This window comes from Sylvia atricapilla, chromosome 1, assembly GCF_009819655.1.
Source record: "Sylvia atricapilla isolate bSylAtr1 chromosome 1, bSylAtr1.pri, whole genome shotgun sequence".
Lineage (NCBI taxonomy): Eukaryota > Metazoa > Chordata > Aves > Passeriformes > Sylviidae > Sylvia > Sylvia atricapilla.
The window spans coordinates 9,574,568-9,586,706 of NC_089140.1; the positions used below are offsets into that span (position 1 = coordinate 9,574,568).

At 40.2% G+C, this 12,139-nt stretch overlaps 1 protein-coding gene across 1 annotated transcript in view; it reads right to left on the reverse strand.

Moving 5' to 3' along the window:
- Window positions 1–10,489, reverse strand: part of NCAPG2 (non-SMC condensin II complex subunit G2) — a 42,044-nt gene extending 31,555 nt beyond the window's left edge. The window contains exons 1-5 of the mRNA XM_066314575.1: window positions 10,399–10,489; window positions 7,094–7,285; window positions 5,992–6,106; window positions 4,603–4,760; window positions 3,780–3,914 (exon numbers count right to left, since the gene is read on the reverse strand). Of these exons, the coding sequence (XP_066170672.1) occupies window positions 3,780–3,914; window positions 4,603–4,760; window positions 5,992–6,106; window positions 7,094–7,285; window positions 10,399–10,473 (675 nt within the window). The 5' untranslated portion in view covers window positions 10,474–10,489. The remainder of the gene's footprint in view (window positions 1–3,779; window positions 3,915–4,602; window positions 4,761–5,991; window positions 6,107–7,093; window positions 7,286–10,398) is intronic.
- Between the last annotated feature and the right edge of the window lie 1,650 nt (window positions 10,490–12,139).

Here is a 12,139-nt window from a genome sequence, read left to right on the forward strand (position 1 = left end):
TATCTCTATCTCCAACTTTGGTGGCTAATATAAACATAGAGGATTCCCACTTGGCATGTCACACATCAACATCCCTGACACAACAAAAGGTCAAGGGACTTTTGACCTACAGTTCTTTCCTCAACGAGCCAAGGACGAGGACAAACTCAAACTCATCTCATCTTCTATAACCACAGCACCAAGACAGATGATAAAAAGCCAAAAAATAGCTTTCAACCACTTCTTTTTAGCCTTAGGTTTCAAAAGATTGAGTCTGCTCGTGAAAATGATGGTGCCTCTAACTTAATCTTCTGCTTGTGATTAATGGATCTGAAATAATTTTTGGTATCAACATTCTCATTATTGTGAGAGGTAACCTGACGATAGGTGAATGAGACTGTGAACTTGTCATCTTTGGGATTCATGCAGTTATCAGTGTTGGGTGTCTGGTACTGCTGTGCTTATGGACACAGAGCACCTGACTTTGCTCTATACACGCAGAGAAGCTTAGCAAGGATAGAGTACAACAGACCCACCTCTAAAACACAGTAACATCCTCTGCAGCTGTTTGACTGGAAACCCTATCTGAACAAGAACGTTTTCATAAATCACAGAGATAAAAATTCAGAGGATCACTCCACTAATGCAGCCTAATAATAAGCCTCTCGGAAATATCACTGGCCTGGGAAGGCAGAAACACTGAACTCCCTGATCTTGCAATGAGGTATAGATGTGCAATTCTCTATCGGTTTAATCTGCTTTAGAACTGATACACTGCATTCCTGACCCTTCCCTCCTTCACTCTTGCATAGGATGAACCATTCCAGACAGTTAATCTGTCTGAAAAACAATCTTACTAGGAGAAAACAGCTACCTCCTTCAATCAACCCATGACATTGCTGCATGAACATTACACTGTGGAAAGGAAAAGAAGAATGCTAGCCCATGGCAACACAGGATCATTGCAACCTGGAGTTACAGCAGCTTATGCTGCTATGGTGCTGCACTCTGGGATATGTACTCTAAAAACTAGGATTACTTTTCTTAGGAACTGTAGGACAAGTCTGCAGGCATTAAAGGGAGTATTAGGCCTGATATACAGAAGTTCAGTTTCATCTCAAAGCAGTTCATACATCGTGTTGATATTTGGTATTTCTACGAGCATTTTAGAAGCAATACAAGATGCAAAAAAAGGATCAGCAGAGATACTGGGGGACTGTTGGTTGGTTTCTTGTTGTTACAAGAAATTGATCATTAGTGAAATGAGCCAGAAAGGGAAATAAGAGAACACACATGAGGAATGTTATCACTGCAACTGAAGTCCCACAGCATGCAAAACCCAAAGAAAAGGACTTGCAACTGAAGTGCAATGGCTTCATAGCAACAGGAAAATGTTTTGAACACTTTGAATCTCCTGTCTGCAGAGCTAGGAATATCCAAATTGGTTATCATTCTGGATAAATACTGGAAGTTTATATAGTGAAGTTGGGTTTTTGCTCACAGAGACATGTGAATTTGGATGTTTAAGTGACCGAAATGTTGTCTGAAGAGTGATTCACGTGATCAGCAGTTTAGTTACTGTTTCATGGAGCTGAATAGTTCTGTTGACTCGGCTGACTAGGGTTAATGTGGCACACCCTAAACACAGAGCAATTCTACATGCCCAGATGGTTTTTCAGAAGGCAGAGATCTATGACAGCATTTTACATGCCAGCCCCACATGGATGTCTGAGGCAATTCAGGTCATTTAATGTAGCAGGGGTCATTTCACATAAGCAATCAAATCTTTCCCAGGACCTGTACTGATTGTGCTCCTGCACAGATGTCTAAATTTATTTCAGACACTTAATTTAACTGAACTCTGTCCTGGGATCTTTCCAGAATGGGTTATGGTTCTCCTTTTATTTTGAACTGTTATCCTCCAGGATGCAAAGTGACTTGTGCATTGGGCTGGCATGGCAAGGTTTTGGTATTGGAGGCCTGCAGAGGTGGTTTCTGTGAGAAGCTGCCAAAAGCTTTCCCAGTGAATAGACAGATTTGGATAGAGCCAAAGCCAGTGGGCTCCAAGGCAGACCCACCACTGACCAAGGCTGAGCCCTCAGGCTACAGCTGGAGCTGCTGCTTTCAGTCAATCCTTCCAGCCAAAAAGCAAAGAATCCAGAATTAAGGATTTAAACCACTAATGATCAGATGACAGAGCAGAGAGTGCAGTTAGGTGCTCCTTGTGTCTACCTACAAAGAGACAGGCCTATGAAAATACAAACATGACAAAATGACCAGAACCAGAAATCCCTGGGACAGCAAAGAGGAAAAATCTTGGGCAGAGAAGTCAATGTGGAACATGTGGCCAAATCTGCACGTTCTTGTGGAGCAAAGTGGATGAGTGTTAATATGCCAGGAAAAATATTCATTACCAAGTCTGATAACCATTGCTTTCTTCCCTTCTTATTTAACAACAAAATAACACAGCAAAACCACAACTTTTATACTGAAGGCTGTTTCACTCAAAGATTCAAGGTGAAAACTACTTTAGAAAAACTGTGTAGTAACTAACACGTTATATTAAAAGTCTCACATGACATGGAAGAAAAAAAGAACTACAAGAATTTGCTTCTGAAGTCTAGATAGCAGTTGTATTTTACATATATTTTTTACCAATTATTTACTGTGTCTATATGAATAAAAAATATTATAATAATACAGTGGATTCAGATATAACAGAAGAAAAAAACCCACACAGAATCAAATATAGCGAATGCATTTTATGTACTGTGACAAGACACACAAGTACACACTTTCTCCAGATGGCAAAAAATGGCTTAAAATTAAATACACCAAGGACATAAAATTAGTTGTAAACTCTGTCAATAGTCTTACCTGTCTTTTCTCTTTCCACTCACATTTTTCTCTTTTTCCATTCCCACCTCTCATATTACCTTAGTACATCATAATTTTAGTCAAAACTAAGATACCTTAAAATATTATATATAAGTAACAAAAATGCCACCAACTTTGTAGTAGTTATCCAAACCCTGCTCTGTCAAACACTTCACCTAACTCCTTTGCTATCTCCATTTTTAAAATGCCATAGCCTTATACTGCCACAATCATGCAGCAATCTCAGGGCTCATTTTATGATAGAAGTTCATTTCTTCCACAGGAAAAGGAATGTATCTATTTGACACATGCAGGGAGGAGTTAGAACTCCAGAGACTAAGTCAGGTAGTCTGGTCACCTGACTAGAAAAAAAGGCTTGGACACCACTATTTGTGGTGCACAGGCACAATCTAAAAACAACAAAACAGCAGCTGTGCACTGAGAGAAACGTGTAGTTAAATAAAGTCATTCTCATTTTTCTGTAAAGTTGGGTTCTTTTCATGCTACTTACAGAACAGAGTATGGCACCACAATCTTGTAGATGGAGTAATTTAGAAAGAAAACTACTTTGCTACAGTTACTTGCTTTCAATAAAAGAAAAACTGCCATAAAAGAAAAGAATTACACCAAGGAATGATTTTAAGTATTAAGGGAAATGCACTGGAAGCAAAGCACTTGATTCTTATTGCCTCAGGATAAAAGAAGTGGACTGAAGATTAAGACATCAACTTTCAGACTTTAGTCTGGAATAGGAACAAGTTTTCCAAATAAAACAGAGAATCAACCATTTCTAGCTTGGAGTCAGAGCTGATTTGTCCCCTGTTGCTACCTACTGCATGGTAAAAAAAAGCCAAACTGCAAAACTATTAAAAGCGACCAAAGTTCACTGGCACAAAACCACAGTAAGATAAAAGTTGGCTTACCTCTTCTTTCTTAATGTGTTTGACACTCATAAAACACTGAAGCAACAAGTCCTTGACTTCATTACTCTCATCAGACTCATAATCAAAACAAAGTAATGTCTGATGTAGATTCCATACACGAACGAGATCTGCGCCCTGACAGGAAAGAAGCCCATGTTAGAGTGGAGTAGGCAAGTTTTAATGCAAAGCAGCATTGAAAAGAATTTAAATAATGACCCTGAAATGCATTGCTACATATTGTGAAATTATGAACATTCATTTTATCACATTACTGGGAAAAAATACATGTAACTGCAGAAATTCTGACTTCCAACAAATGAAGACATGCTCAAGTACAGAAAAAAAGTTGCAATTCCATGCAAAATATGTGAAAACCACATCATTCCACCTTCTAAACTTCATACAATACATGCAGTTAACAGGGAGAAAGAGAGGAAAGAAATAAGGATACATCCATTGATTAGTGCAAAAGATGTGTATCACAATACTCCAAATAACACATGTATTTTGAAAAATGAAAGAAAAATTATTTGTAGAAAGATAAAGGGAAGATTAAGCTTCCCACAAAAGCTGTCTCTATGCTTAGCTGATGACAGTACTTAAAATCTGAGTTGACAAAAAGAGTTAATGCAATAAAAACCTTGGTCATTGGACTGGACAAATGAGTGAAAAGATGAAAAAGAATGAAAAAAAAAGAAAAATCCAGTTCACTTGTAAAACCGATGCCAAAAATCTTCAAAATTTGTTCTAGTGTTTTATTGGAGGGATTATCTTCCTTGAACTATTCAATAATAACCTGAAAGTCAACAGAGCCTCAGCATACCGTAGCAGCTTTATTCAGGCTTTTTCTCAGCAGAATGACAAACAGGGTCTTCCCCAGCTGCTCCTTCCCTTCCAGTCCCTTCTCCCACCACATCTGACACACACGTTGGATAGCATCCTGGAGGGCATTTTCAGATGCAGGTAATGCAGGAAGAATACCTACAAGAGTAATGAAATAAATATCTACTGCAATGAACCAAGTCATTCCTGTAAAACATTAGTCTGTTAGCACATTAACTACATCTCACAGTGTCAGCTAGCTCCTCCCACATGTACACACTGTTGGGGGTTAGGTTTGTCCGTTTTTCACTCTAAACAATTTTTCCAGTAAGTGTTGGATAGATTTTTTTCTTTATCTGTTAGGGAGGGGGTAACTGCCTTCTCTGATAAGAAGCTAGCTGTAAAACCGGGTGGAGCAGTGTTATTTATCAGATGGTGCAGTGTTGCTTATCTCTCTTCATTCTTCCACTACTCCCATGAGGATATCTTCTGTTAATGGGCTATTAAAGCTCACCAACGACATGACACATTACATCACCCCACTGTGAGATGCTCTACCCAGGGAGGAGGAGCCAAACCATCTTCACCCAGATAAAAAGGAGTGAAAAGTGTCACCAGACATCCCGTGCTCCCACGGGACTCCCAAAGGACGACTGGACCCATCTCTGGACCCTTGGCTCCACAGGACCATCTCTGCTTCCAACAGGACCACATCTGCCACTCCAGGAGGGCTGACTTTGGACTGTTTCCAAACCCCTGACCAACAAGGAGTCAGGTTGTATTTCTGACTCTTTCAGAGTTTTTCTAGGATTTATTTGTTTGTTATCTTGCTTATTCTTCTGTACTACAACATTTGTATTTTTAATATCCCTAGTAAAGAGCTACTATACCTATTCCCAGATCTTTCCCTGACAGCCTTTTAATTGCAAATTTAAAATAATTTAGAAAAGGGGAAGAGGGGGGCTTACATTCCAAGGGAAATTCCAATCTTCCCTGGCAGCTATCAGTCCATCTAAACCAAGACATACACCTTCATGGCTTATGCTCACTGCACAATTTAGGTAACTCTAAGGTTTGGCCCAAGTTTTTGGATCAGTAACAACGGAATACTGAGTTTCTCTTAAAAGTAATATACGTCACACAATAACCAAAGTTACCTTCCACTGGGTGAACAGCTGGGAGAAAGAAAACTATTTACTTTTTAAATTTACATTCTAAACTTCTAAATTTTGCAGCTGATTTTTAGGTAAACACTCCCTTAATTTTATCTCATAAATATGAACTCAAGCCAGTACCAACTTCTCTGCTGTGAATTCTGTTTCACAGGCCAGCTGGATTTCAGTCAGATCAAACAGCCTCTGAAAAATGCTGCATGCAGAGAAGCACTCACCATTTAGTATAAAAGCACATTCTACAAGAGCTTTGTAGTTTACATTTTCATCCACTGCAGGTATGGAAGCAGTAACAACAGCTGCCACTCCTTGGATCACTGCTACAGTTTGTTTCTGAAAGAAAGCAATGCTGAGGAAACACTTCTGCAGTTTGTTTTGGACTCAGAAAATAATTCAAACAAGAAATAAACCTTAGAAACAAAGAGCAAATATGAATTGTTATTATGCTTCCATTTTAAAGAAAAAGCATACTGGCAGCCAAAACCTATCAAATAAGAGGCAAAAGAATAGATTTTTAAAGTACATCTTTTCAAAAAGCTTGAAAAGGGTTTTCAGCCAGCTAGCAGATAACTTTGTGACTGTACATGTGTATCCATTCCTGCAACAAACCCACTCAAACACACATCCATTTCAGAGCTGAAAAGCCTCTACCTAGCAGGGTCTGGTGTCACTCAGAAATGTGCACATCTGGTGTGTGATTTTACACAGACCTATGAAAGGATGATTGATTTTTCTACAAGCCTCTAGGTTTCTCTAATGATTTCCTCACTGCATTTTTTTTCTTCCCCCAAAATTAAATAACCTTTTCCCCCAGTATTCTCAAGGCTACATAAAATGCAGCACAGGAGGCAGTATATAAGCGTCTGAGTCAGAAAAATTCTATATATTCCAAATTTGTGGAAGGGGAGGTCAAATCTAGGTTTCATGATCTTCATTAAATAAAATGACATCACAAATCAAGTAGTGAATTTTTTATAGTATATGCCAGCTACTTAAAATTAACATGTGCAACATTAACATTTGTTTACTGAAATAAGACATAGAAAAAGTTCGTTTAACTCTACTGAGAAAACTAAGTCACATGTTTCATATTAAAATTATCAGCAGATTGAGTCTTTTACAGTATAGACCAATCATAAGTTCAGCTTAACCCAAGCATAAATTAAGTCAGCTAAAAAATGGGCAGGAAGGTGATATTCGAAACCGATCTTGTTTGATAACCCTTGCATGTTTTCAGATGTTATGGAAATATTCCATTTTTTTTTTTTTTTTCAAAAAATACATAACAGTCATCATATTTTTATTTTACAAGATTCTTACCATTTCTGGAACTGTCTCAACTTCCATGTCATCATCATTTTTATCATCTCCAAGCCTGTCCCATGTTTCCACAGGGTTCTCCATCAAGGTCTCTGTCAATAGCTGTGTCAGTCTCTGCCATAGCACTTCTTTCTGCTTTCTTGGCAATTCTTGAAGTAGCTCATCCAAGTCGAAATGATCAATTGTATTTTTCTACAAATGGTCAGAAGATACCACACAATCCCATATCAGTGAAGCAGCTTGTACTTCATCATTGTATTTTCTACATTTAATGCAGGGTTTTACATTAATGATTAATTTATATTCCTCTGCAGTTATAGAGATAAAATACTTTCTAGAACTCATATTTTTTTAAAAATAGCATCAGAAATTCCTGATAGTTAACTCTATCATGAGGGAAAAATGCTGTCTTTAAGACAAAAGTCTTTAGCCCTTGATAGCAATGAAGACAATTTTATAATCTGAGCTAAGAAGCTCAAAACTGCACAGAATTTAGGTCCCTGATTATATCTTTGCTCTCTTAAATATCAATTGACAATCGCTGTACAAAGAAAACCCTAAGGCAAGGACTGGAAATGTAGCAGTCAGCAGAGCCATAGGGCCAGCACTCATTTGGGATATGATCTGCACACACCAGAGCCCTGCACCACTGCACTCTTTTAAAGCCCCACATGAAACCCAGCTCCTGAGCCTGCTGAGCCCACACCTCCTGCTGAAGTCCTGCTGACAGGGAAGCCACCCTCAGCCTCCAGTAGGGACTGCATCACAAGGCTGATCTGAACTCTTTGCTAGTAAGAACTTTGCTAGAAGAATTTACCTCAGAGACACAAGGAGTCTGTTAGCATCAAAGAAGGGTAGGCAACCTGCTAGGAAAGGGAATATGCAGAGAGAAGATAAGAAGGAAAATGAGGCACAACTAAGAGAGAACAGATAATTTCTGAGATGTAATTTGCAATACTGAAGTGAAGGTTTACTGGATCAAAAACACTTCAGAGGAAAGAGGGAGAATGTCCATGATCTTGAAATAAATGTATTTTTGGTTTGCAGATAAACTGCAAGGCATCAAAAAGAAAAAGTCAAAGGTAAAAACAGAAAAGAATGAAGGAAGCAGCAGTAACTATTAGAAAGTTCCCAGAAGGGTATGAGAAGAAAGATCCTGTTACATATTTATAAGAGAATTTCTATTCTATTCTACAACTGAAAACAAATACAATAAACCAAAGGCCTCACAGGGAGTTCTGCAGCCCTGTGCTTCAAACAAATCAGAAAGACAGGATATTAAGATTGTACCATTTTGAACAGAAAGAATGAATTAATAATAAGACCAGAGCTTTTGGATTTTTCTTTGGGATGATAGGAGATAGAATTACTCCAAAATCTATAAAGGGAAAGGATGATAGTGAATGATAATCATATCTGTGATTCCTATTTTTGTGTCTAAGAAATTACATATCTTTTTGAACTGGAATGGGATTTAGTGGAAACAATTAACAGCACCTGTTGAAGATCTCAGTGAACAGCACCACAATATGACATTTTTAAAATATTACAAAGAAAAAAATGAAAAGCCCATGAGAAAACCTGATGGGAAATTAGCAAAGCCCTGGAATTTTATAAGACACAGATGAATCTAAACATTGAGAGTGTGGAAAAGAAAAAAATCAAGGGGGGTTGGGGTGTGTGTAGAAAACAGAAACTGAAAGTAGCAGTGATGCTAAAACGAGAACTTTCATGAGTTTAAAAGGCAAATTCTAAGGCTAGAGCACCAACTAAGTAGTAAATATAATACAAAAACTAAGGAAAGTAGTGAAGCTTTAATGATCATTTATTTAACCACAGCCTCCTCCAGAAAAACAGTCAAAACTTTTTCAAGGGAGATCCAAAAAGGAAGATCTCATACTAAGACAGGTGGTCACACATCTTCCATCTCTGAAGGCTTCAAAAGGAGATTAATATACTCTTGGACAGTCAAAAGGTCATGTGGATATTTGTGTTCCCTTATGCTACAGGCATGAAGACAATTTTAATCCATACAGTCATTGCAGTTGGTGACATAAAGCTTCCAGAGATACTGGCAACAGTTGAAGACTGTTGCAAGAGAACTCCTGTGAATTGGTGATGAACAATAAAAGGATGAAGAAAACCCCAACCATTTTTAATCCAAATAGCCCATGGGACACTAAAATAAATTACCGAATGTAGATGCCAGAATCAACGCAACCAAATCAATTGAAAAGGAAACACTGCAAGAGAAAACTAAAGAGAATTGTTTTCTGTTAAAGTGTTTAGATTTAGGGAGAAATGGGAAGGAGAATTTAAGCAGAGGCTAAAATCAGGTAATAAAGTTGTCATCTATAACTACATACAAGCATGCAAATGAAAGAAATAGCAAATTTCTTGGGGAAAGATTCAAGGATGTTTGGGAGACAAAGTCTGTAAGTTTACGATACAGAACATAACTGTGGTTTTAATACATTTGCCACATTAAACCAGTTCATGCATATGTGCACACAGAGGTCAACTGACCCACTTGATCCTGGTACAGGTACCACTAGGAAAATACCCATTAGAAAGCTTAAGGAATGAGCTCAACAATACCATTTATGGCAGCAAGCAAAAGATGCTTAGCAGAACTCATGTGTGTCTTAACACCAGATTAAAGGTGAGTGGAAAACACCTCAATGCAAATTATTATTTCTCATTATTATGCAATATATACACAATGTGAGAATGAGCTTTTAATAGTAGATGTCAGGGAATTTGTTTTGTTGTTCCTCCCTGTTGTCCCCACATTTCATTTAGAGAGCAATCTACCCCTTCTCTAAAGCATTCAGTGACAAAACAATTCAAGTAAAATTAAACCAAAGAACAAGTGGGGAGCCCAAACGATCAAATGAATGAACAAATACTAGTGAAACACAATTCTGCTATGTTTGTACATTAACTCATGTTCATTATATACCAATAAACTCTTTCATAGGTTGAAATTTAAAAATTTAATACTTCAGCAACATCAAATTAATATTTTTATTACCACGGTACTAACAATTTATATTTAAAAAACAGTATGTGGAACAACAAAATATTTAAAAATAAGTTGGTTTATAAATATTCATATTTATGATTCCACAACTTTTCCAGCCTATATACCTTCAAGTGCCATTTGAACTCATTTTCTACAGCAATTATTCCCACACATCTCTAAGTCCCAGACAAACAGCTTCTCTCCCTTTGTCACACAATTTTTGCGCCTGTAACAGACTTATGACTCCAGAAGTGATAAATGCATCCACTAGTTCACTTACAGGACTGTGAGTGTAACGCAGGAAGTCTTCAATTGACTCTTTAGACACAACTTGCAAAAATGCTTCACGTTTCATCCTGGAATTGGTCTTCCCTACTTTATATGCAAAATATAACATTTGAAAATGTACTGTATGTTAAAATATGATCATTTTGGTCTCAGCTGTAGTCATCTATCAGTTACATACATAGCATTTACATATATATATATGTTACATATTACAATAATTATACATGTACTACATAGTTAAAGTAGTTTTTTTCTCCAATATATTTGTTTTCTGAATCAGCATTTAGATTCACAAAATCACCAGGGGGCAGGGCTTGCTTTCTTTTTAGTTTGTTGTTTTGGTTTGGTTTTTTTAGTAGGTCTTAAAGCAGAATAAAACTTTAATGGACAGTTTTATTTTTAAAAAGTACAGTCATTCTTCAGCACACACCCACTATTTAAGCGGGTCATCATTCCCAACAATAGTATTTATTTGTATCAGAATCACAGAGGGGTAGTAAAATGGTACCTTTTCTCGACTGTCAAGTGAAAACCATGGGAAATAGGCAAGGTCACCAAGAGCCTGATCAGCTCACTAAACACTCCCTCCTTCCTGGGTGTCTCCTGACGTCCTTTTCCAGCTGGGAAAACGACTTACAAAAGATTTAGTGTGTGCGAAGCCACATCACAGAGCGGGGCGAGGGCCGCTCCCGGGCCCCGTCCCGAGGCACCCGGAGGCTCCCGCCAGAGCAGACAGCGGAGGCCGGACGGGCCGCTTACCTCGGGCTCCCTCAGCGCGGCCGAACCCTCATGGATCCGCGGGATGCGCTTCCAACACCGCGGCGCCGCCTCAGCGGAGCGGAACGAAGCCGGCGGACACGCGCGTCAGGAGCCCGCGGAGCACCGCCGGAGGAGGAGACACTCGGGAGATCCGCTCGGAGGGGACAGCCGGCGACAGCCAGGGACACCCGTGGACAGCCGGAGACAGCCCGGGACAGCCAGGGACAGCCGTGGACAGCCAGGGAAAGCCCGGGACAGCCGGCGCCCGGCCCCTCCCTCAGCGCCACTTTTCGAATCCTCCCGCGGCCGACGTTGAGCGCGCGCCGCGGAACTCCCGTCCCGTCTCGCGAGAGCTCGGCCGCCGCCCCCGCCCTTTCCCGCGCGCGGCGCTGCTGAGGGTGAGGTGGCGGAAGGCGGCCCTGGAAACCCGGCCGGGATATGGGGCCGTGTTCTGAACTCAGGGAACCACAGCGTCAGCTCGGCTCCTGAGCTCTTCGAGTCTAACCTATGGCCGAACATCACCAGGTCGACTAGACTATGGCACTGAGTGCCACGTGCAGTCTTTCCTAAACACCTCCAGGGACCGTGGCTCCACCACCTCCCTTTCCAATCACTGTGAAGAATTCCTCCTAATGTTCGACCTGAACCTCGTGTGGCGCAGCTTGAGGCTGTGTCGCCTCGTCCTATCACTTGTTAGCTGGGAGAAGAGCCCGACCCTCACCTGGGTACACCCTCCTTTCAGGGAGCCGTGGGGAGCCGTAAGGTCGCTCCCTGTCTCCTCCGGAGCTGGGTTTGTGCCGCAGCCCGTTCCCCGGCTCCATGGCTGAGCCCGGCCCGGCAGCGCTGAAAGGCTCCTTCTCCGCTGCTTTCTAACACAGGCCGGCTGGAGACACGCTTGTCCCGGGGGAACATGCCGTGAGTTACCCAGAGCTGCCCTGGTTCAAACACACCGCTCAGTGTTCTCTCCCTGTACC